The sequence below is a fragment of the Chamaea fasciata genome, unplaced genomic scaffold, assembly GCF_029207755.1.
Source record: "Chamaea fasciata isolate MVZ Bird 193981 ecotype frontalis unplaced genomic scaffold, bChaFas1.0.hap1 SCAF_25, whole genome shotgun sequence".
NCBI lineage: Eukaryota > Metazoa > Chordata > Aves > Passeriformes > Sylviidae > Chamaea > Chamaea fasciata.
In genome coordinates this window covers 1,830,709-1,856,109 of record NW_027094110.1, presented here as the reverse complement: position 1 = coordinate 1,856,109, position 25,401 = coordinate 1,830,709, and the positions used below count along the sequence as shown (strand labels likewise).

The following is a 25,401-nucleotide window of genomic DNA, read 5'->3' as shown; positions in this document are numbered from 1 at the left end:
GATCTCAGTCCCTCCAAGACACGAAAACCTGCCCAGCCCAGGGAATTTGGAGCAGCTGGACGCGTGCTGATTCCCAGGATTGTGCCCTCCCAGAATTCCTGCTGCTGAAGGATTCACCCCCAGATTAATTCCAGCTGCCCTGATCTCCTGGAATTTTTCCCTTTTTATATTTTTTTTTCTCCCTAGCTTTATTATTCCAAAACAACTTCTCAGCTCTAAAAGCAGAGGGGGGAATTAGCATTAAATGTGCTACTGTACCCATCACAAAGCACTGTGACGTACATAAGGCCATCTGGTAACACTGCAACAGGCTACAAAAAAAAAATAAAATAAAATAAAAACAAGGTTGGAAAAAGGGAATCTCAGGATCTTTCTCAAAGCTACGAAGAAGAAATCTCAACCCTGTTCCCAGAGAACGGAACGGTTCAAAAGTGTATTTTTTACATAGGGAAAACTCTGTGCAACTGAACAACAGCAGAACAAGAAGGAGAAAACAAAATCAACACGATTCTAGGAAGCATTTTCAAAGCTTGGAGGGGTTAGGACATGCTGGGGAAAAATAATAATAATAATAAAAAAAAACCAACCCCAAAACACATCTCAAGGAGCTCAGAGCAAAGCCAGGGATTGGAATATTGGAATACTGGAATACTGGAATATTGGAAGCCCCCCACCCCAGCACACAGCACACCCCAGGAACCACGCACAGGTCACCCTCAGAGCCCTCCTGTTTCCCCAAAAAACCCAGAAAAATAACCCCCAAAGGAAAGGAAAGAGAAGGAAAAAAATCAAAATAAACGACAACAGCTTCCAGTTATTGGTACAGCACTGCTGGAATCAGCTCCAGCCTCTCCTCACCGAGTCCCTCACTCCGATCCCTGTTTTCCCAAGGGTCAGGATTCCCCCGTCCCACCCCTGCTTTGAGATGAAAACCTCCTGCCAACACACCCTCAGCACAGAAACCTTTTAAATCAACCCCAAGCTCGCGTTCCGCGCACACAAAACTACTCAAGGAACACGTTTAAGACACTTATTTTTTGTTGTTATTCCAGGAGATGTGAGCTCAAAAAAATAAACCTTTGGCAACTCACGAGTCCACGCCGGGGCAGGATTGATTTGAGTGCTAAAAGAGAAGCAAAAAGCCCCCCACAAAAAATAAAAACAAACCTCCCAAGGGAGTGCAAAAAATATTTCAAAGTGGCGACTGCACAGTGCAGGATCTGCTCAGAGGGAGGACGGGGATATTTATGTGGATTTTTTGGGAACACATCCTGCCAGGCGTGACCCACATGTGCTCCAGGCAGAGCTGTTCCAGCCGCGCTTTAACAAGGAGGATTCTAAGAAAAAAGAAAAAAAAAAATCACAAATTTTCAGCTCTGAAAATGTGTGCTTCTCATCAGAGCCTGGAAGAGCTCCACTGGCAAAATCTGCTGCTTTCCTTGGGAGGGGGGGGAAACAAAATTCAATTCTGGCCGGTTTCAGGGCGGTTTTGTTCCAAAATAATTCACGGGAAGCAGACTCTCCGCTGCTCCAACAGGGAAATGTTGGAGGATCCAGGGAGAAACGGGGCCCTGCCCACCTGTGGTCAGACAGAAAAACAATCTGCAGGGAACACGTTCTCCTGCTCCCTGCTTGTTCCTGGCATGAAGGCAGGAATAAAATCCCTCCGTTTGGGATCTGCTGACAAAAAAAAAAACAACCAATCCTCAAAATTTCACTTTTCTGCTGGAGAAGGCTCCAAGTCCATCAGGGAATGGGCAGCACCGCCCTCGTGGCTCCTCTGTTTCGCCCTCCTGACTAAAATCAGGTTCTGGGGGAAGATTTGGTTTCATCTCCAAGGATTTCCCTCTGTCCAGAGCCACCTCTCCCCTCCCCAGTCAGCACCAGTTGCTCCCAGTGGAATTCCGTGCCCAAAAACGCCTCGGGAATGGACAGGACAACACTGGCCACGGCAGCACAGCTGGATGGGGAGCTGGAGTGGCTAAAAACTGATTGAAATTGAATTAAATTGATCTCAGTCCCTCCAAGACACAAAGACCTGCCCAGCCCAGGGAATTTGGAGCAGCTGCCGCTGGACGTGTGCTGACTCCCAGGATTCCTGCTGCTGAAGGATTCACCCCCAGATTAATTCCAGATCTCCTTTAGAGGACATGACCACTGTGTTTCCCTAGAATTTTTTCCCCCCAGCTTTATTTTTCCAAATCAACCTCTCAGCTCTAACACCAGAGGGGAATAAACATCCCCCAAGGCAAAGGGACGCCCTGCATAAACCTGTCCCTGCATTTCATCCCAAAATCTTCCTCTTCCAGCTCCGATTCCAGGAGCTCCAGCCTGTCCCACTCCCCCGGATCTGCTCACACTCAACTCAAAACAGGCTAATTGCTGCTTAATTAACTCCAAATCAAACCATAAACGCCTGTTTAGGCAGCACGAGCCTCATCAGACATCCTGCAGAGCTCCTGAGTGAATCCTCACGGATTTTGGGCTCCCCTGGGTCTGGGAGACCCTCAGGGGCTGCTTGCAACTCCCCACTCTGTGATTTTAAAACAAAACAAGCCCCGAGGCCAAAAGGTCTCTTTTTCTTAATCATTTCTACTCTTCCAGATCCAGATTCTGTTCCTCACACAGAGCTGAGGAAGGAAGGACACAGAAATGGTCACCCAAAAACTCCCAAGTTCTTAAACACCTGTGGATTTTAACACCATTCCCTGACCCACTGCTGAGGTGGGTTTTTCCAGAGCTGACAATTACCAGGAGAGCCTCTTGATCCAACACCGAGATGGGCTGGAAACAAACCTGCCCTAAAAACGGGAGAGGCTCAAGTGCAGAGCACGTCAAAAACCGTCACAAAAAGGGAGCAGAACCAAAAGGTAACTCCGAGATAAATGAACAAACCACGGGAGACAAGAGAGGGGCAGAGCTGCAGGTTCTGATCTCAGCTCCAGGGGGGCATCAGGGCCCCTCACTCCCTTCCCACAGGGAATCCCACAGGGAATCCCACAGGGAATCCCACAGGGAATCCCACAGGGATGCAGCTCCCTGGGCTGGGGGAAGCTGCAGAACCTCAGCAGCTTCACTGCCCGTCAAATGAACATCAGGAACCCCAAAGAATCCATTTGTGAGACAGCTGAGGGTTGAAAACGCATCATGATCCCAACCAAAGCCTTTCTGTTCTCACACAGCACTCCATTATCCCAAAGACTGCACGGGAGCTGCAGCCTTGGGACGCTCCAAGTGACAAAACAAAGAATTGCCCAACTGCAGGAATTTTATCCCTTCCTGACCTAGCACAAAGCAGAGCCTGAACGTGCCAAAATCAGAGCGCAGGAACTGCATCCCCTGCCGAGGACAGGCCTGGAACAAAGCTCTGAACCTAAAGCTGCTGCTGAAAAAAAAACAAACCCAAAATTCCTCCATCGTCCTCTTTTTAGCAGGATCACCTTCCCAGGAAAGACAGAACACCGACAGCTCCACAACCACGGGCCAATTTTCTGCTTCCACAGGAGCCCCAAAAATCCAGGATCCCAGAGCCAGCAGCAGCAGCTCCCCATGGGAAACAGAGAAAAAAAAAAGATATTCCCAGAGCAAGACGCGAGTTCAGCTTCCCTGCTCCCTAAACCTTGGCTTCCATGGAAGGTGTGACCAACAGCACGATTCTAACTCCCACCTCCAGGAGCCTCGTTTGTCTCCCCCCGAACTCTTTTGTTTTGTCTTCCCCCAAACTCTTTTGTTCCACACCAAATGCTCTGACCTTCCACGGAGCCCAAGCCAGCCAGGAAAAGAACTGATGCAAGAAACCGCCAAGCATCCCACAAAACCAAGGCTTACTCCAGCAACAGGAACCTAAGGAAAACACAAAAAAAACTTCTTTCTGTAACGCTGCGTTATTTTTCATTTTTATTATAAATCACCACGGCACAGAACTAAACCAGAAGCTACTCTAAACCCCACGTGCTAAATTACAAACGAGTCGGGAGGAGCTGCACCAAAAGCAGCTCCTGAAGTGACCTAAAGAACCAGCAGCTCACAGAGCTGAGCCCCCAGGGAGGCTCCGCCAGGAACGCGAGCCCAGGAAAAGCCGGCACTTCCCTGTCAGTCAGTGTGGCTGATGAGGCAGCACATGAACAAGGAAAAACATTCCCTTAAGTGACCTGAAAATTGCAGCAAAAGCTGCTCCTCTCTCCCTTTTCCAGGAGCTTTCCCAGCTGCTTCCTGAGCTCACTACTCAGATTGGGTTTTGTTTTCCTCAAGAAGCCAAAGCGATCCCATTCTCAACTCTGCCTGCTGGTAAAGAAATTAATTTTTTTCACCCATGCCATCCAGGCTGCGTTTCCACAGGAAGTCCAAAAGGAAAAACTTGGACCTCTGTGGCAGAGCAATCTTGGGAAGCTTCTTGGAGAGGAGCAAGAACCCAAAAATAGCTTTTTTTTTTGTTTTTTGGGCCTGACCCTCTCAGCCCAAAGCGATAAAAAAGCTCACAAAGGATTAAGTGCACAATTTTTCAACAGCTAAACTTGGCTTTTTCTCCACAGGGGAACAAAGGGGGTGGGGGGTTAAGGGAAGCAATTAAATTGCAAGTTTTTAGTGCTCATTAATGAATTTTCAATTCGAATCCCAGCCTGCAAATGTCGCTCTCTCTCTCTCTCTCTCTCTCTCAAAAAAAAGTCCACTCAAAGTTTTTTTTGTTTGGCAGAAAAATCGGCCAACCTGAACCAACCAAAGTGCTGCTATTTATACATAGCTGTACAAATTTCCCAGAGCAGGCTCCAAACATGCAAAAAAAAACCCCCCAAAAAATAAAGAAAAATTCCAGATGCCTGCTCTTCATATTCACCCGCAGCTTCTGCATTTTAAAAACTAAAAAGAAAAAAAAAAAAACAAGAAAAAAATGTCAATATTGCACATTTTAAGAGCTGCTGGCGCAGGAATTTCCTCCTGCATCTGCTGATGTCTAAATGTGAAGCTGCTTTTTTTTTTTTTTTTTTTTTTTTTTTTGCCTCTGACAGGAGCCAACAGGAAGACAGGTCACTCCGTGAGCTCACTCCCTGCTTCTCCACCTGAAAAAGGAAAATTTTGTGTTTTTTCTCTCCCGCTTTTCTCCCTGGGCAGGCGAAAAATGCCCCCCCAAAAAAAGCAACTCTGTTCCACCCACCTGTCCCAGGTGTCAACGTCAGGAACACACAAAAGTGGTTGTTTTTTTCTGTTTTTTCTCTATCACAAAAAGGGAACATCACTGCAGGAAAAGTCTTGGGTGTTGTGGCTTTAAAGGGAATTTTTCCAAGCCTGTAAAAGTGGCAAAAGGAAAAAAAACCAAAACCTCTGGAAAAGCTCGAGTTCACCACTTATCCATGGAATAGGTGCAGTATTTACAGCAAACACTGGCAGCTCCTCGTGCTGGAGAGGGGAAAAAAAAATCTTCCTCTGCTCGTGGCAGCTCTGAGGACGCTGAAGGAAAAGAGTTGTCTCCACCTGTTTTTCTGGGAATATCTCATGGGGAAAATCCCCTGACACCCCCAACTCAAAGCCAGAAGTTGCTGCCTGACATCAGAAGCCCAAAGTGGAAGGACCCAGACCCACAGGCTGAGGGGCTGAGAGAGGAGAATCTCTCTTTTTTTCACTCCCTCAGTTTTCTTTAAAGGCCTCCTGAGGTGTAAAAAAAAAATAAATCCACCTGCAAATCCCACCTCATCTCCAAGGGCTCTGGAAAACAATCCCGCGTTTTGAACCCAGGACATCAAAGAGGTGAAAGCAAATTTACCACCAGGCTGAAGCCCCTGGAACCTCCCACCCAAAAAAAATATGAAAATCAACAGCTCCACTGCAAAACCCGGGGTAAGAGCGGGCAAAAGGGGAGCTTTTCCACGTGGGGAAAAGCAGGAAGCTTTTCCAGAACTGTGTGGGGAAAGAGGAGCAACATGAAGGCTGGGATGTTGCTGTTCTCACCCTGCTGGGGGCTGGGATTCCAGGTCAGGCAGCAACCTCCCTCCAAAACCCAGGGAAAATCCCCTCAAAACCCAGGGAAAATCACCCCAAAACCACAGGGAAAATTCCCTCAAAATGCAATGAAAATTCTCCCAAAACTGCAGGGAAAATCTCCCCAAAACCACAGAGAAAATTCTCTCAAAATCCAAGGAAAATTCCCCCAAAATCCAGGGGAAATTCCCCTCAAAATCCAGGGAAAATCCCCTCCATCCTGCTCATCCAGGGAGGTCCCAGGCTCTGGATCAGGTCTCTGGCACAAGAAATGTTTGGACTCCAGCAATTCAAACTCTTGTCAGAAGCGAAAGGAGCTCGTCCCACCGTCCATGGGAAGGGGAAGGAGGGCAGGGAATCATCCCAAAAACAAAAAAATTCAACCCCCACCTCTCCTCCCAAATTCCCACAGAATTGTCCTGGACAAAAGAAGTAAATCCTCAGGAAAAAAAATTCAAAAAAATTTAAAAAAAAAAAAAAAAAAAAAAAAAAGCCCCTTTTTTTTGTTGCTGCACAAGTCCTGGGGCAGAGCTGAGAGAAAACACACACCCCTGTATTCCCAAGCATTTCCTGGAATGCCAGCTTCCATCAGGATTCAGGGCTCTCCTCGCTGAGCACAGGACGCAGAAGAACAGAGGGGTCAGTTTGTTTGTTTGTTTGTTTGTTTGTTTTTCCATAGTCACGGAGAAAATCCTCCCCTGGTGCTGATTGCTGCAGTCAGTGCAGGCTCGGTCGCTGCAACACCACCCAAAATTCCTTCTGGAAACAAAATCTTCCAAACCGAAGCGAGGAGGAGGAGAAGAGACTGGAGCTGCAGCTCCTATTAAGGCGTTTGCATATACATTCCCAACCTGGGTTCTTCCCAAAAAAACAAAAAAAGGGGAAATTTTTTTTTGCAAAAAAAAAGTCTTTGTTTTTGTTTTGATTGGGGAATGGCAACAACTGCGACTGCTGAGAATCTCTGTGGAGTTACAAACTGCTTGGGTTTGTTTTTTAAAAATAAAAGGGGGTTCAAGAGAGAAGTGTCCCGTCTTTTTGCCTTGCTTGCCACTGTGTCCTTTCCCCGGAATTCCATGTGCTATGTCTTCTGGAGATCCGGGGAAAAGGGGCCGGGGGTGGAGGGTCCGTCCAGTCCAGACAGCGTGAATGGGCCGTGGCTGTTCAGCACTGAGGGAAACTGAGGCATAAAACAAGAATAATTTAAAAAAAATCACTTTAATTCACTGTTCTCCTCTCATCTGTGCACAGAGAAAGGAGGGGAAAAAAAAAAAACAAACCCGGTGCAACAAAACAAAGCAAAACCACCCCAGACTTCAAAGAACCCTCTTGGCTTCTCAATTTGATTTATTTTTTAACGTCACAGTGATCCCCGAGCTGAGCACTGACCCATCTCCTCATTAAAACCTGACTTTAATCCAGGTTGTGGGCAAAACAGGGTCTAAATTACCCCTCAGTTAAATCCAGGGTCATTCCAGCCCTCCTTGTTTTATTTTTTTATCCTCGTGGTAGAGATGAGGAACTTCCTTCATCTCCATGGAGATGACAGATCCCAATCCGGAAGATTGAATTCAATCCTTCAGTTCCAATGAAATGAAATCAAAATTAATCGAATTGGTTAAAACCAGCCCTTTGCCTTCAGCAAGTTCAGGCAGCAAATGTGGTAATTCCAGCGCCAGAGTGGAAGTGTGAGGGAAAAACATGAGAATAACAACTAAAGGAAGGGTTTTTTCTTAAATATAGTGGATTTTGTTCCTATATATTGAAGAAAACCCTGGCCTTGCGCACTTCCAGGGATCCAGGGGCAGCCACAACCACTCTGGGCAACTCCTCATCCTCACAGGGGTGGATTTTAGGGATTTCTTCCCTAAAAACCATCAAAAACTGTGCCCCACCCCATCACAGAGATCAGACACACGCTCTTTCTCCTCATTAGCTGTGAGATTAATTAACGTTTTTCAGCAGGAACGATTGGAACGACCGAGAGAGTGGGAAAAATCTCAAAATTCTGGAAAAATCCCAAGCAAAAAAAAAAAATTGCAGGGAGGGAAATTTTTACAGACCTAAAAGAAGGAAAATAATCTCTCTCTCTAAAGTTGTTCATTTCAAACATTCCTGAACCACCAAACATTTACAACACAACGAAATAAAACCGGGTGAAAAACTAAAATTAACTCCCCCAAAAGCTCAAAAAGGGGAGGAGGAAACAACAACAACAATTTTATTTCCACTGCAAACGTCTGGGATAAGTGATCCCTGCTGGCTGAGGGGCTGGAAAATCCCTGGAAAAAGTAGAATAAATCTTGGGGCTCACCTGGAAGAGGGTGTTGGCACCTTGTAACCTGGCGGGGCTGAGAGGGGCCACGGGGCTCAGGGTGCTCCAGAAGTGGATGCTGGAGAGCAGAGGGCTGGGAGTCAGCAGGATGGGAGTCTGGAAAGACAGGGGAAAAACAGCTGTGAGAGCCTCTTCCCAAGGAATTCCGGCTTTTTTTCCTGTGGAATTCCTGCCTTTTCCAAGGAATTCCAGCCTTTCCCCATGGAATTCCGCCTGTCTCCACGAATTCCAGCCGTTCCCCATGGAATTCCAGCCTTTCCTCACGAATTCCAGCCCTTTCCCAAGGAATTCCAGCCTTTCCCAGTGGAATTCCAGCCACAACACCCCCCTCAAGCCGCCCAGGATTTCAGGAACTGCCATCCCCTCCTTCCTCCTGCTCCTCCTCCTCCTCCCTGCCCAGCCCCATCCAGCTCTCCCTCCCCTCGCTGAGCAATCCAACCCTTTTTAAATTCCTTTTATTTTCCCAAATCCTGCTGGAAGCCAGAGCAGAGCAGCTCCTCCTCCCATCCAGCACCTGCCCTCTGGAAAAGCAAGATTCTGGATTTAAAAAGATCAAAAAAAACCAAAATCCTTTCTTTTTAAATCCAGCAGGATTCTGGATTTAAAAAGGAAAAAAACAAAACAAAACAAAAAACCCACAACAACAAAAGGAATTTCCACCCAGCTCCCGAATATCCCAGCCGAGCACTTCCCAGGGTGCCAAAAGAACAACTCCACTTCAATTTTGGGTTTTTTTTTTTTTTCCCTTTTTTTCCCCTCTCCTGTCTTCAGCCATTTCGGTTTTCAAGCAGCAGCTTCCCCCCCACGGCTTCACTCTAATTCCAGCTGATTGCAGGGGAGCGATGACACAGGCACGGAATGATTTAACAGCCCTGCTGGATTCTCTTCTCTTCCAAGTTTTCCAGGAGACACGAAAGCTTTCCTTTCCCACACACAAAGATAACAACCAAATTAAGCAGCTGCTCTTATTGCTGCTCGCTCGCAAGGCTTTGGCTTTAGCTAAATGCTAATAAGTGGGTAAAAAAAAAAAGCTGAGCAGACACCTCTGTGGGTTTTGAAGGATTTTTCAGGCCCAGCTGAAGGGTTTAGGAATAATTCAGTGTCCCCCTGGTGAGGTTCCTGCAAAGATCCTGCTGGAGCTGGTTTGGGTTTTGCCTCCACCTGCCCAGCCCTGTGTGCATGCCCAGCACCTGGGCACACTCTGGGGTGAAATGACACCAATTGCGAATCAAACTTGTGCTTGATTAATTAAAAAAAAAAAACAAACCCAAAAAAACAACAAAAAACCCAAACCAAACCAAACCAAAAAAACCCCACAAAACAAAAACAAAAAACCCCTCAAAAAACAAAAAAAAAAACCCAAAAAAACCAAAACAAAAACAGACAAACAAAAAACACCACAAAAAACCCAAACCAAACCAAAAAACCCCAAAAACCAAACCAAACCAAAACAAAAACAACAAAAAAAAACCCCAAAAAACCAACCAGGGAGTGACATCCTGACTTTCAAATCACAACGAACTGTTCATTTTCCACTCGCCGTTTTCAAGCCATAACATCATCACCATTGTTAGCTTAAAAAAAAACCAGACATAAAAGAAAGCAAGGAAAGGGAATCTGGTCACCTGAGAGAAAAGTGCTGGAGTAAGAGAAGCGGTCGGCAGAGAAGGGCTCAGGATCCCCAGAGGACTCGGGTCGCTGCCTGTGATGACCAGAGTGGGAGCCAGCTCCAGCCCTTTGGGTTTTTTGGACCTGGACAGGTGGTTGGCGAATTCCTTCTCCAGCACGGCCGAATCCTGCTGCTCCTTGGGCTCCGGGGATTGCTGCTGGAGGCCCTGGGCCTGCTCCAGCTGCTGGGAAGCCACGGACTCGATGTCCGTGTCAATGTCCAGGTCGGGGTTGGAGCTCAGCGGCGGCGAGGGCGGCGTGGGGGGCACCTGCAGCGTGGGGGACACCGAGGACACGGGCGGGGTCGGGGCGAAGCTGGTGCTCAGGTTTGGCAAAGGCGGTGCCGCGGGAGGAGCCTCGGGGACGGTCAGCTTGGGCAGCACCAGAGTCTCCAGGGTCTGCAGGGTCTCCTCGGAGCCCAGGGGAAGCGAGGAGGACACGGCGGGGCTGGCAGAAGCCGTGACAGAAGTGACAGAAGCCACCGCAGAAGTGGTGGAGACCAGCGGGGCGGAGGGAGGCTTTTTGGAGGAGGGCACGGTGACAAACTTGATGACGGAAGGGGTGGGGTCCTGAGGTTTCTTCTCCGCCAGCTTCTCGGCCGGGTTCTCGATCTTGATGGACCTGAAGAGCTTCACGCTGGAGGAGTTGAGGGAGTTGAGGGTGAAGGAGGAGTACAGGCCTGAGTGGATGTAGTCGTTGCGGCTGGAGGACTTCGCACAGGACTGGGATTTCTCCTTGCCGCAGCTCTCCGCGTCCTTGGGAGCGCTGGGCACCTCCCCGAAGCCGGGCATTTCGGGGTCCCCCTCGATCCGTCCCACCACCAGGGGATCCATGTTCAGGATCTCCGGGTACGACACGAATTTGTACACAAACTTCTTCCCGTTCACCTTCTTTATGATATTCTGGGCGGGGGGAGGGCGGGGGGGAAGGAGACAAAAGTATATTTAGACCTTTCTTCAGATTAATTTTCTTCCTACAAACACTGCCTAAAATAGGCAGAGGAATTAAAGTCTGTAATCTTTCAGCCAGAAAAAAAAAAAAAGAATGTTGCTCTTTTTTTTTTTTTCCCCCCCGTTTTAAAAACACCCTGAGCGTTCCAGTTCTGCTCCAGGAGCTGGCAGACAAAACACTGCAACAGGTGAGCTTAACCTGACATTAAACACACTAAAAACAGCCTGAAAACTGCCAAGAAATCCTGTGGAACATCTTCAGTTCAACAAAAACATGCCCATTACTCCCATCAAGGATCACCGAGCTGGGTACATTTCAGGTAATTTAATAGGGTTGCTACAGGGTTTCTTCAGGACCGCAGAATGGAGAGCTTGTACTTCAAATCAAACCACCTTTATCCTTAATAAGGTGGTAATGAAGGAAAATAAGCAGCTGAACTCGTCAGCAGAACGCAGGCTAATCAGTTATTTCAATACCACACAGCAGCATCTGTCAAACTTGTTCTGCTCCTCAGCGAAAACGCCACGCACGCTCTGGATTTGGGATTATCCTTATTTATCATCCCCCCGATTGCTGCTGAGATCTCTCAGCGCCCAGGCAGATTTGTGCCACCCAGGAATGAACACCAGGAGCCTCCCACCTGCTCCAGGCTGAGGCTCCTCAGGAACTGGGGGTTATTTTTGTCTGCTCTGCTCACACAGGAGCAGCCGTGGGATAAAGGGAAACAAAGGTGAGACTCGAAGGTGTTGGATAAACAAAAGCTTCTTACTCTGCTGGGCTGAAAAAAGTGGTCAAACTGAAGGCGAAAGTCTGAATGCGCAGAGAAAATAATTTTTTTAAAAAATTGGGCTGAAAAATGTTTATTTTGAGGGGAATAAACATAAAGAGAAAGGTGCAAAAAGATCTGGGAGTGGTGCAATATCCACGCTCTCCACCACCATCCTCTCCCAGTGCTTTACCTGGATTCTAACCCTTGCAAGGGTGAGTATTTTTGGAATTAAGATCTAATTTGTATTAGCAAAGACACAAAGACTTTGCCCAAAGCCACCAGAACCTCCCAAAACAACCGGCGAGGAGGAAACGAAATCCAAAAACCAAACCAACACCTTTAAACAAAGCAGCCCCGACTTCCCTCCACCTGGCAGAGACACAGCAGTGCCACCCCTCCCCTGGATGGAGGAGGGAAAAGCAGCAGGAAACAAAAGCCTCCTGAGCTAAGAGGGATGAGGATTGGAGCAGGATTTCCACCCTACCTTCACGTAGTAGTAGCGCAACGCCCGGCTGAGTTTATCATAGTTCATGCTGGGCTTGTTCTTGCGGATCCCCCAGAGCCTGGCCACCTCCTCTGCCTGCAGCAGCTTGAATTCGCCGTCGTTGGAGGTCCAGCAGATGATATTCTTGTTCTGGGGCTCTTGGAGCAGCTGGAGGAGGAACTGCCACAGGGTGATGGCACTGTCCATAGCAGAGAGCTGCAATTCACAAAGGCAGGTTAAGCCCCGAGCATTTCCCTTCTCCCTCCATACAAAGGGGGGGGAAATGGGAGCAGGGATTGTTATTTCCAAAGCCAGCAAGAGTAAAAAAATTATTAGTCACCAGTCGTGAAAGATGTTCCCTGCAGAACTGAGGGGCTGAGTGCCAACTCCGGCGTCTCCTCCCACATGTCAGTACTTTTCACATGGGTTATATTTAGCCTCATTTAACTAAATCAGGTCACTTTGGGTAAGTTGCAGTGAGTCACTACCCCCCCCCCCACCCCCCCCCCAAAAATAAAAGAAAAAAACGTTTCCAAGTTGTTCCATGTTCACCCACTCTGGCGTGTGCTGCTCCGTGAGGGACAGCTCAGGTACAGCCAGGTAGGGATCAGACCATCCCCCTCACTCCTCCCTCCCACACCTGCTCCCACCTCGGAGGGAACGCTGCACAAGCACGAACTGCAAAGCTCCCGAGCAAAAACAACTCGATTTCCCCTCAGTTTCCATCCCTGCCCCTTTGCCAGCAGCCCTCTCAATCACCCCAGTCTCTCCTTCAAACCTTTCCAGGTATCACCCCTGTTGGGTTTTTTTTTAAAATGAGAGTAAACACAAAACTAAATTAAAATTCTTCCAAACACTGCCTTTGCTCAGCTCTTAATTCCTTCCACGTCTTACCCACGTCAATGATTTAGGCTGGGACTTTCTAGGACTGACATCTGCCAGCTGATTCCTGCTCTGAAGCTGTTGATGCATAAATCCACCAAGGACAGCCCAGGCGGAGAGAAAACATTTTACCTTGACCATATCTGACTGCACCATAAATATTTTCAAGCATAATTTTTTTTTTTTTTTTTTAAAGCAGAACACCCTTCACTCTGGATAAAGACACAGCGTGAATCAAAGCAGACAAAACATTAATTCAGCATCTCCTGTAGATTCTCTTAGCCCAGAACTAAGAGAGCTGTTTAATTAATGCAGCTTAAACTTCTTCCAGTGAAATAACAACAGAGGGAAAATGCTCTGGGATAGCGAACAACACTAAAAATATCTGGATGTACATAACCACCGTATTCTCCCCCCGAAGTACAGGGGGTCCAGGGCCTCCACGCGGATGATTTTGATATTGAAATGCCATTGCCAAGCCCCGAGGCAAAGGCACCAAGCCCAGGCTGGGGCAGCAGGGCCAGGCTGGTGTTGGTTGCAGTCCTGAGATCCAGCCGGGGCTGCCAGCTCATCTTTGCTCCCAAAGCCTTTTATTCCAATCTCATTAGTGCCCAGCACTTAGCCAGCCCTATATAAGGAAGGGAACAGTGTCCAGAGGAGAGGCTGAGCACTCAGGGACAGGATTAGAGCTGACAGCTCCCACAGGGCTCTGGGGAAACGAGGTGCCCCTAAGGGCAGGTGCATTTTTGGGCTTTTCCAGCCCTTGTGCAGAATCCCTGCCTCGTGGCACACAAGCTGCTGTGACACTGATCCAGCCAGGTAAATTGCTGCAATTACCCGGGACAATCTCCCCGGGAAGGACACCCACACCCCCCGGTTAGGCTGGCCCCAGGTGCTTTCCCTGTTAATTACTGCACACACGTACAACTCCCTGCTTGCCCAAATTAATTGCTCGGGCGCTCGAAGAAACTGGAGGCTGCGCTTCCAGACTCTTCCCCACGCTGCTCTGTGCCACGCCAGACGATCCACGCGGGATTTAGGGACCAGAAAAAACACCCTAAAACCCCTCCAGGACCTCCTGGCGCAGCCATTTATCCCCCAAGGCCCCAGATTTGTGGCCGCAGTTATCCACGGGGGGATGATGCAGCCACACGTGGCGGCGTGGAGAGCACGAGGACTCGGTTCTGCCACCCAGCAGAGCTGTCAGGAGGAGCAGGGAGATGTGCTGAGAGAGAGAGAGAGAGAGAGAGAGGGAGCAGGGAAAGGGAGCTGAGTGATTATTCCCACGCTGCGCTCATCTCCAGCGCTCCGGGAGCACTGCACCAAACTGATGCAACGTGGAAATCAGATTAGCAACAGGATTTCACAGTGGCAAAGGCTTTTTTTGGGGTGGTTTTTTTTTTTTCCTTTTTCCCTACCCCTCCTGCTAAAAATCCACGCAGCTCCCATCCCAGAATTGAAGCGGTGCTATTTTATAAAGCTGCTTTTCCCTTTAGGAAGTCCCACCTCGCTGTTAATCCCAAGCTAAGATTTGCTGCCCTGATCTGGGATCCAGCTGGAGATGCACAGAGCACCACAAAGTTCCGTAAAACAGCACACACGGAGTGGCCAAAACGATGGAAAATACTAGATACTAAAAAACAAACACTAGCTATTAAAAAACAAATATTAGATATTAAAAAGCAAACAGGAAAAACAAACCACCTTTCCCAGAGAGATGAGCTAAGCGGCTCTGAGGAGCGTTTACCAAAGTTAAAGAGTTCACGCTGCTCAGATCCTGCAGCTCTGCAGCTGGGAGGATCCTCAGCCAGCGGCAGAGTTACAGACTGTCCTGGAGTGTAATTCTGATCAAGTTCCTGCTGATGTTTCTGGCATTTGCAGCTTCAGGCGTGTCACGATTCTGTCCATCACTGGGAGGACACGCGGCACGGCCCCAGCTTGGGAAAGTCTCGTCTAAGGAACATGAAAAGGTGGAAAAGGCCTCGCTGAGTCCCTGGCTGGCAGAGAACAGGAGCAGAGAGTACTCTGCAGTTGGTCATGGATGGGTTTTACCGCGTGAAACAGAACGAAAGTTCCTCTTTATTAAATGTTCACTGCTTCACCTGCACGGAACGACGGAGATCCTGCAGCGCGGCCTCAGGGAAACCTCAAAGAAACGGGGGATGTGGAGTTTTTAATGGAGATTATATCCAAAGGGAAGGCCAGAAAACAACCTTGGTCAAAGCAAAAGGGTCACAGGTGGGTTTTTGCCCCCTCAGAGTCCAGGAGGGAGCTGTTACCTGGGAAAATCCAATGTGTATCGGGAGACAATGCCGTGTCTCATTTAACTTTAGTACAAAACCTGCTCTGATCCAGCACAAGAACAGAAAATCACCTCTTGTTCCTCCAGGAAAAAGCAGAATATATAAAAAATCCATCACACAAGATGTAAAATTCAAACCAGCACAGGTGAGCTGAGCACTTCTTTGTCTGAGCACCACCAAACGTGGGGAGAAGGTTTTTCCTCCTCCAGCAGCTGGGGCAGCATTTCAGCTTCTTAAATCTCCTCCAAAGGCCCCACTCTCCTCCTCTCACAGCTCTCCACAGCACAAAAACCCTCCTAAGCCCAACAACTGCTTTCCCTGCAGGATGAACACACCAATAATCACAAATAATCACAGCAAAACATCCTTCGGTGAGGGTTTCTTTTCCCTCCTAGGAGTCTGTGGAGAAAGGAAAAGGAAAAACTGGGAAAGGGGACGAGGAGGAGAAGCAACAGCCTTTCTTTCCCTTCCTGCAACCATGTGAGCAGGAGGGAAAAAATAGTTTCTAGAGGCAGAGGGCAGCTGAGCTTTGTAAGGAGGGAGCTAAAATAGAGCACTATTATTGTCTCGAGATCTTCCCCGACGCCTACGGGTGACCCTGGGAGTTCAGCAGGAGCTGCAAACCCGAGCCTGCTCCTGCAGCCTGCAAAGCCTTCACTTCATCCACAAAGCCCAGGATTTGGGATCTGCCTCTTCCCCTGACTTCTCCTCTGTGTGGTCCCTGGGGTTACAGGGGTCTGGCTTTTCCTGGGAATGTGAGGGAGGAAGCAGGGCTGGCACGCAGGAGTTCAGGAAGCGGCACAATCGCCCCCGTGGGCAGCACAGAGGCCAAATCCAAATGTTCACCCTCTGTCCTCTAAAAGGATCCCTCTGCACGCCCTGGGGAGGGAGCAAAGACAGGATTAAGGGGGGTTAGGCCTGTCCTAACCCCCTCCTTCGAGGTCTCCCGGCAGATTTCCTGTGCTTTGACTCAACACTGAATAATCCCCAATAATCTTTCACCTCCATTCGTGGCAGCAGCCTCTGCTGGAGCATCTGCAGCCTGATGATTTCTGCAGATGGGCTGAATAAAAAAAAAGCCCCGTCGGGCCCCCAGAGAGGAACAAAGGGCCAGAGGAAAGGAAGGATGTCACAGGCACACACAGAAAACCACCCCCAGCACGGCTGGAGCAGCAGGGTGACAGCTGTCCCCAAAAAAGTCACCTGGGGAGCAGCAGAGGAAACTCAGGGAGACACCGAAACAGCTCCCAGCCCCTAAAATCAAAACTGAAATTGAAATAAAAGCAGCAACAGGTCTGGGGAAAGCTCAGGGTGCAGGTGAGCAAATCCAGGCTTCAATCGCAGGAAATTCCAGGGGAGAGGAGCTGGCTCTGAGCCGCTCAGCCTCCGCTTCCCAAAGCCATTCCCAGGATTTTTCCAGCACTTTGGGAAGGGCCAAGGTGTGTGATTGGAGCAATGAGCTCGGAGCTGCTCAGCCTCCGCTTCCCAAAGCCATTCCCGGGGATTTTTGGGACTTTGGGAAGTTCAGGGTGTGTGATGGCAGCTCCGAGCTGCTCAGCCTCCGCTTCCCAAAGCCATTCCCGGGGATTTTTCCAGCACTTTGGGAAGTTCACGGTGTGTGAGCAGGAGGAATCCTGCAGACAAGAATAATTCCTGCCCTGTTGTGCAACACTGCTGTGGACACGAGGCTGTTCCAGGAAAACAAACACGGGTTGGGTGAAGGAGACTTTTGGAGGTCACGGGCTCAAGTCCACGCTGGAAACCTCGAAAATTGTCCAATTAAATAAATGAATAATTAAATGGTTCCCCCATCCCTTTTGTTGTAGTGGCAGGTGATGAAATATCCAATTAAGCGGTTATCAAAATAAAACCAAGCAACAGTTTCATCAGCAATATCCCATTCCTAATAAACCTCTCCTAAAAGCTTTTCCAGCTCCCGGGGCTCTGACTCACCTGAACTGCCGCTTTTAGGATTTTATCAATTTTGATTAATGTTAGAAAGAGTCTGCTGTCAAAAAAAAAAAAAACCACCCCAAAAATCCACAAACCTACTGTCCAAAAGCTGATGTCGTGGGGAGCACAGCAGGGAACTGAGTCCTTTTCCAGGTGAAACGCCACGTTAAAACCTCTCACGTGTGCGAAATAAAAGAATTCAAACTAAAGATTCAGAATTCTAAACCTCCCTTCAAAAAACCCCAACCGTCCCAACTCCTGGCACCTTTCCAGGCAGTCATCAAATTATATCTTCTTTAACAACGCCCTAAAATCAGGGGGAAATGAGGAAAAAGCGTCCCAAACTCCGATAAATCCTCGTTTTCCCCCTTGGCTCGGGCAGGAAAGTCGGGTTGTTGTGAAGGAGCAGCCGTGGTTCTCGAGGCAGGAAGTTCCCTGCGAGGAAATGCTGAAGGATGTCCTCAGGATAAGAAGCTGCTCCAGAGTTTTCATTGCCTAATCCCACTCCAAGCCTCTCTCTTTTTTTTTTTTTTTTTGAATTTAAACTCAAAACAAATGTTGCAACAAATTTTCTCTCCCTGGCTCAAAAATCAAGCCGCTTGAGATGAAATTAAGGTGTTTTAGCAAATATTTAGGGGGGGTTAGGAACCAACTGTTTCAGCTTCTTAAGCCCTGAGAAAGAAATATTTCCTTTTTTCTTTGCATTTTCCAGGTTTTTTTTCCCTCAGTGTTTTGTGGCCAAGATCGGGAACAAACCATGAAGGACAACAATGACATCAGGATTTCCATGGGCTGCAGCCTCAGGTTGAGGCAGGGATGAGCCAAGCGGCTTTTTGGGGGATATTTGAACCCTGACACAGACACAAAGGGCCCCCTTTTGTTATCAAACACCGTTTTTTGATTATCACACACGACTTTTAATGTCAAACCTGACGGAAAACGGGGAGAAATGGGATTTTAAAGCCCACTCTGGGTCATTCCTGCAGCTCCTCCACCCCTGCCTGGGGAGGACTGACACCCCAACCCTGATTACGGATTAGTTTCCCTGATTTCCCACACCTGGATCAGCATTATCCCTTCCCTCTTTTTTTTTTTTCCTCTTCCTCTCTTCTTTTTAATCCTTTTCCTCCCTTTTTCTTTCGGCCACAAGAGCCCAGGGAAGGTTTAGGACACACAGAGGGGACGGGAAACCTCCCAAACCAAAAGTCCTTTGACGAGTTTGTGACCCTGTTCCATAAAAACTCTGATTTCCTGGAAGCTCCTAAGGAGATCACAGCGATTTCCTCCTCCTCAGCCGGGCTGAGGGCAGTGTTTACCAACAGATTAAATCGCACAAATCCCTCTGCTGGAAGGGAAAAAAAGCATCCCCCAGCTCAGAGCGATGGAATAAAACCTCCCCCCCCCAGAAAAAAAAAAATAAAAACCAAAAAAAAACCAAACCAAAAACAGGTTTGGGATTTTTTTTTTTTTTCCCTGCCTGGTGGCGAGGAAGTCTTGATTTCAGCTGGAAAAGCTCCCCTTGAACATGTTTGTGGTACACTCAGCGCCGTTGCCATGGCGATGGAACAACTATTCCCTGCAAACAGGAGCCCAGACCCTAAAAATAAAAATAAACAGCCCCGAGCGAAATCACGCACCCGGCACGGATGGGGTGAGCAGAAACCCTAAAAACCTCCTAAAAAAAAAAACCAACAAACCCTTTGCCTTTCTCAGCAGCTGCTCCTTAAAAAAAAAAATTTTGGATGTTGTCCAGCCCTGGTGGGGATTTTTTGGGGATGGAGGTGGCACACAGGTACGGGATGTGTGTGTTTGGAGGAGTGAGCGGCAAATAAAAAGCAGGATTTGCAGGATTTGCATACTTTCCCCTCCGCCTCCCCCCCGATTGATGTGGGCAGGAATCCGCCCAGTTCAGACAGGGGAGGATGAGAAAAAAATAAAATAAAATAAAATAAAATAATAGTGGTGGAGTGAAGAATTAAAATTAAAAAAAAAACCCAGCAGGGATTGGATGGAACCAGCCCTTGGAGCCAAATAACCAAAGCCTGGATCCAAACAACTGCTGGGCTCAGCCAACAAAGCCCCGCACCCCAAAAACCTCCTGGATGTCACCCAACAATTCCTGGAGCCAAAGATTCCCCCCATCCCACCGAGTAACCCCCGGATCCAAGTGATCTCTGGACCCAAAAATCTCCTGGATCCCACCAAGCAAGCCAAACAACCCTTGGACCCAAACAAGCAATTCCTGGACCCAAAAAGCCTCCAGGATTTCACCAAGCAGTCCCTGGATCCAAACAACCCCTGGATGCAAACAACCAATTCCTGGACCCATTGAATTTCCTGGATCCCACCAAACAATCCCTGGATCCAAACAACCAAGCCCCGGACCCAAAAAACCTCCAGGATTTCACCAAGCAATCCCCGGATCCCGCCAACCTCCGGCTCCAAAGAACCAATTCCTGGACCCATTGAATTTCCTCGCTTTCACCAAGCAATCCCTGCCTCCAAAGAACCAACTCCTGGACTCCAAAACCCTCCCGGATCCCCTCAAGCGATCCCCGGATCCCGCCAACCTCCGGATCCAAACAACCGCTGGAGCCAAAGCCCCTCCAGGATCGCCCCGGCCCCGAACCCGGCGACCCAACCGCGGCCCCTCAGCCCCGGCCCCTCAGCCCCGAGGCCTCGCCCGCCGCTTCCCCCGCCAGCCCTCCGCCCCCGCTCACCGAGGAGGAGCCCCGCCGGTGCCCGGGCGCGGTCGGGTGCCGGTGCTGGACGCGGCGCCCCCGCCGTCCCTCATGCCCGGCCCGGGCGCCGGGGCCGCATCCCGGGCGGGCGGAACGGGGCGGCCGCCTAACACACGGCCGGGGGCGCGCGCGCGCGGGGACCCTCGGCGGCCGCCGTAGCGCCGCTTCCGCCCACGGGCCCGCGGAGCTCGCGGGGGGCGGCCAATGGGAGCTCGGCAGCGCGAGGGCGCGGGCCAATGGGAGGGCGCGCTTAGGGCGCGGGGCGGCCCCGGGGGCGGGGCTTGGGGCGCGGGCGGGACGCGCGGTCCCGGTGCCCGGGCCGGGCCATGTGCGCGGGCCCGACCCCGAACCGGCCCCGAACCGACCCCGAACCAGCCCCGAACCGGCCCCGAACCGGCTCCCGAAACCGGCCCCGATCGGACCCGGAACCCGCTCCGAAACCGGCCCCGATCGGACCCCGGCCCGGGCAGCCCCCGCCGCCCCCAGGGCGCTCCGCTCCCCTCTCCCCTCAGGGGCCGTGTTCAGGGAGAGGCTCTTCCTGACTCGTCGAAGTGGTCCAAAATGTCACAAACCCTCCTCTGTTTTACTCACAAATACACGGAGGGACGATTTAGGCTCGCAGGGATTAGCAGCGGGGCGAAGGGAGCAGGGGACTGGCGTTTCCCGCTGCTCGCTCTCCCTGGAATTGGCGCTCCCGGTGTTTTCTCCAAGAAAAAAGAAATTTTCTGGGCAAGTTGGACATCAAATTTCTCTTCCCGGCGCTCGTGTCCTCCCTGTGGAGAACGTGGTGGCCCCTGTTATAAATACACAATATAAAGTTGGCTTTTTTGCAAGTATTGGGATGAATATTACGTATAATTGTGTTGTGTTGTGTTTTGTTAACGGAGTTTTAAAAAAGCGATGAATGTAATTTTCTGATGGTGACACTGTGAACAGTGGAAAGGCTGGGGGTTTTTTCTTTGTGGCATCCAAAACTGATGTCCCAGGAATTACAGAAGAATTCTGTAATTCTGTTCTAATTCACAGGCCAAGGATGGCAGAAGAAGAGTCGTCAACCTTGTGGCCCTGCATGAAGGCTGCTAAATGTCTGGGGTTTTTTATCAGAATAAAAACAGCCGAGTGCCGTGTCCTGGCGCTCCAGGCCCTCCCCCAAAGCTCCTCTCCAGCTCTCCTTTATCAGAACTTTCTGTACAAAAAAAAAATCGGGAGGGAGATACAGTCAAGGAAAGTCAGGGGGTTTAGGATTTTGTTAAAAGATTTGGCCAAGGACAGGGGTTTCCCCCAAAGCGCGTTGTCGCAGGGGGAGAGGAAGTTTTCAGCCAGGCTCACCGTTATTTGTTCGTTTACAGAAGTTCATTTCCTTTTAAAATGCACCAGTTAAGAGAATCTTTTTTGTGTTTTTCCCCAGCTCCACTTTCAACTAAAAAAAAAAACAAAAACAGTGAAAGGGAGCAGGCAGGCAGGGAGGAGAGGGAAAGGAGGAAAAGAAACAAAAAGTCCTCCAGGATCACTTTCCTCGGCTTTCGAAAGAATAAAACCCGTCTGAAGTGAAAGCGTGGATGTTTTCCCTTCTCTTTTTCCTGCGGGAAGCATCAGGCAGCGTTTCCGCACGATCAGAGCTGCTTTTCCCTGGGGAATGCCCGAGCCAGGAACGATTCCTGCTCACCCCCACCTGCCCTGACCAGCCCTTTTCCCCTCTTTTCTGCCATCCCTCCTTGCCCCGTTAACCTGGAGTCCCTTTTCCCCTCCCCAAAGCCCAGAACAAAGAGGGAAATAAAGCAAAAGCCCTCCCAGGCTCCCTTCCTGTCGAGTCACAGGTGGGAGCTTTGCCAGCATCTCCAGCCCAGCTCAATCCCGGTTTTTTTTGGGACAACTCCAGCACCTGGCTGTGCACAACTCGCTCCCAAATCCAGCTGGTTCCTCCAGGAGCTCCCGTGGGGATGGAAAAACTTTTCCTTTGGGAATGCAAAGGGCAGAGCTCCACCACCCCACATCCTCCCCTGGGGCTTTGTCTCTGCTCCTCACCAGCAAAACCCCCCCCCCAAAAAAATTCTGGGCACTCAGGGAAAAAAAAAATGCAGGAGCTGAACCTCCCAAAAATTAAAAAAAAAAAAATCAGCAGAGAGAAGGGGCAGCACCCAAAAATCAACCCCAAGCTCCGAAAGCTGCACCACGGGGGTGGCTGCAGTGACAATCAACCTCGTTTTATTTTAGGGGGAGAAGAAATTTCCTACTTCGTGCAGCTCCCATTCTGTTCTGCTCCCACTGCCGGGTGTTTGCAATTCAACGTGGGCTTGTTCCTATCTTAGACAGCATCAGCCGGGGGGGGGGAAAAAAAATATATATATATATAGGACATACAAAGGGATGGAATAAAAATCCAGCAGGGAACGAGGCAAGGTTTGGGAGGGGGAAAAAAAAAAGGGCAAAAAAAGCTCATGTGCAAAGAGGTTTTAGGAAAGCAGCTCCCGTGTAAACAGCTCCCATTTCCACGGGGAAGAGGCAGCAGAAAAGGGGAAAATAAAGATATTTTTTTAATTGGGGGTTTCTGGAGAACGTTAATCAGGTGGCAGCACTTAGAGAACGGATTTTGCAATTCCCGAGGCAAGGACGGAGCCGGGAAAGGACACAGAGCCCCGAGTTCTAGGAAAACACAGGGCAGGGGAGCACAGAGAATTCCAAAACTCATCCAAACCCTTCTGGCCCGGCCAGCACGTGGCTGGGGAGGGTGTCAGGAGGGAATAGGGAACACAGGGAATTCCAAAGCTTATCCAGACCCTTCTGACTTGGTTATCCCGTGGCTGGGGAGGGTGTCAGGAGGGAATGGGGAGCCTGCTCCAGCACGTGGAGCTGCTATTTTAATCCAGAAGCCGTGGAATGAACGGAGCAGCTCCGGGAGGTTTTTTGTGCCTCTCACGCAGGAAAAGCCTCTGGGTCAGGGAAGGGTCGTTGGCTTGGCTTTGGGAATTTCACCAGGAAAAGCCTCTCAGGATGTTTAATGTTCAAAGTTTTGTTGGGTCACAGAATTCCAGCCTGGTTTGGGTTGGAAGGGGACGTTAAAAACTCTCCTCATTCCCAGGCCAGGTGCTCACTGAGGCTTCAGTTCTCAGTTTTAGGATCCTCCTGGGGGAATCATCACCTCTCCCAGATCCCACAGGCTCTGCAGGATGCCTGTGGAATATTCCAAGGCACTAAGGGACCCACAAACCCCAGCAGTCTTTGCTTTTGGGGAGAAATAACTCAGTTCCCATCCCTGTGTTCCCTTCCATGCCCAAAATCTCTTGTTTTCCAGACCCAATAAAGCCTTTTTTTTTTTTGCACTGGTTTTGTTTTTTGGGGTCTTTTTTCCCTCATTTCTCTGTGTTTCCTGCTCTGCTTTTGATGCTCTCAAGAAGCCACAGATGTGTGCTTGTTTCAGACCTTTATTTCTGAGTATTTCAAACCTTCCTTTCTGAGTATTTTTCTGCAGAAAAAAAAAAAAAAAAGCTCCCAGCTGATGTGATTTTATTTTCAGGGCAGGTAAGAGGGAGAGAGGAAAATCAGCATTCACAGGGAGATTATTCCAACCCAAAACCCTCCGTCCCCACTCAACGGGGCAACTCCAAGGCTCACCAGCAGCCAGGGGGACGATGGGATAAAATCACCAAAAATTAAATATTTCAAAATGAAATATTAATATTTAATTCGTAATTAAATATTAATTATCAACCAGCACGTGGTGATGATGCCCAGATCATCCAGCAGCTGTTCACGCTCAAAATTTCATTTCAGGGAAAGAAAAAAAAAAAAGAAAAAAACCCCAAAAACTGGGATCACCCATTCCCATGGGAACTCCAGCAGAGCGTGAGGAGCAGGAGAAAGGCCGGAATTTCTGTCAGAATTCCCTCTCCCCTGCCTCAGCCCTGCTCGGAGGTGGTTTGAGGTTCAGCCCTGGAGCTCTGGATGTTACACAACGTTGCCAAACCCGTTCGCCACCGCGCCGCTTCTCCTGTTTGAATGCACAATTCCCACATCCCGGATGGAATTCCTACGGCGGCTCCACAGAAACCTCCCCGCTTCTCCTCACCTGACCCAGCTGGAACCCGCAGGGCAAAACCCGTGCAAATGGCATCTTAAACCCCCCCCCAAAAAAAAAAAAAAATCTCATTTCAGAGCCTGTTGTTTGTGCGAACAACCCCGAGCCTGAAATAGCAGAGGTGTGAAACTGCAACTGCGCTTGGGTGGAATTCGGGGACATTCACAGAGAGGAAAAAAAACCCAGAAAAACCCAACATTTCCAAAAGCAAACCAGATCCGGGGATGTGCAATCACAGCTCTGATTCCTCCTTGCTGAGCCAAGAGAGGCTTTATCCAGCCGGATTTTCTGGGGAAGCGTCAAGGGAAGGATAAAGTGCTTTTCAGTGGATCAAACACCACGAAACATCCCAACCACCGAGCTCCATCTCACCCTCATCCTCTCCCGGGGGAAATCCTCTCCGGGAAAGGCACTTTGGGCCAAACATCAGGAAACAAAAAGCGTTTTACCCGCAGCGGAGAGCAGCTCCCGGGAAAGGTGAATCCCTGCAGGCAGCCCCGCACAAATCCATGCTAAGGATGGATTTAAACACCCGGCCCGGGGCCACCGAGATGTCCCTTCCCTGCTCCAGGAGAGCCCTGGTGCCTCCTCGGCAAGCTGGTTATCAGGGAATAATTCCCTCCAGCCCGGCCGGCTGTTTTAATTAACTCCTTTGTTCATTAAGCTGCTGTGCCCTGAGTCCTCCCAGCGCCGGGCAGGTGGGAGCTCCTGCAGCTCCAGGCCGGGATAAACCCACGTTTTTGTGATGTTCTGTGCTCAGTGAGAGCTTGGAGCTTCCCCTGGGATTTGTGTGACCCACAAAGGGGCTCCTGTCCCTTTTCCTGCCCGTTTCAGGAGCACAAAGTGCTGTGGGGACACCCGGGGGTCACCACTCTGCCCGTGGTGGGGGCTGCAAAGCTTCTCCAGGGGTTTCCATCACCTTTTGTCACCCAGGGCTGGGAGCTGGTGACAAAACCAGCTGGAGGAGCTCTCAGCTGTCCCTCTCTGATTTTCAGATCCCAAAGGCCTTTCCCCGCTCTTGTGGGAAAACTCCAGCTCTGATTTTCTCCCCGCCACGAGCCGAATTCTGCTGCTGAACCAACCACAGCGAGCAGCAGAAACTCCCCCAAGAGCTGCATTTCCCCCCAGTAAAACTGACACCTGGGGAGGGAGGATCAGTAATAAAAATCCAGTTCTGACTTTATTAGGGAAATAAAAAAAAAAAATTAAATTAAAGAAAGAACCCTTTGATGGTGTGATCCATCTCAGGGCTGCATTTCCAAAGGGGCTT

At 49.5% G+C, this 25,401-nt stretch overlaps 1 protein-coding gene across 3 annotated transcripts; it reads right to left on the bottom strand.

Moving 5' to 3' along the window:
- Positions 1–169: 169 nt before the first annotated feature.
- Positions 170–24,754, bottom strand: ELK4 (ETS transcription factor ELK4). 3 transcript variants are annotated; one of them, XR_010723800.1, is made up of 8 exons: positions 24,581–24,754; positions 21,386–21,476; positions 20,648–20,850; positions 12,178–12,393; positions 9,931–10,875; positions 8,285–8,401; positions 5,153–7,150; positions 170–5,057 (listed from the first exon to the last, which is right to left on the bottom strand). XR_010723800.1 is itself a non-coding variant. In XM_066204006.1 (7 exons), exons 4-7 carry the CDS (start codon positions 12,382–12,384, stop codon positions 7,052–7,054), a joined length of 1,368 nt encoding a protein of 455 aa, XP_066060103.1. In that variant the 5' UTR covers positions 12,385–12,393; positions 20,648–20,850; positions 21,386–21,476; positions 24,581–24,754; the 3' UTR covers positions 170–7,051. The 3 variants fall into 3 exon arrangements, 2 of the variants coding, with proteins under 2 accessions (XP_066060103.1, XP_066060104.1); XM_066204006.1 differs by having other exon boundaries at positions 170–7,150; XM_066204007.1 differs by lacking the exons at positions 20,648–20,850; positions 21,386–21,476; positions 24,581–24,754 and adding an exon at positions 20,036–20,131 and having other exon boundaries at positions 170–7,150.
- Between the last annotated feature and the right edge of the window lie 647 nt (positions 24,755–25,401).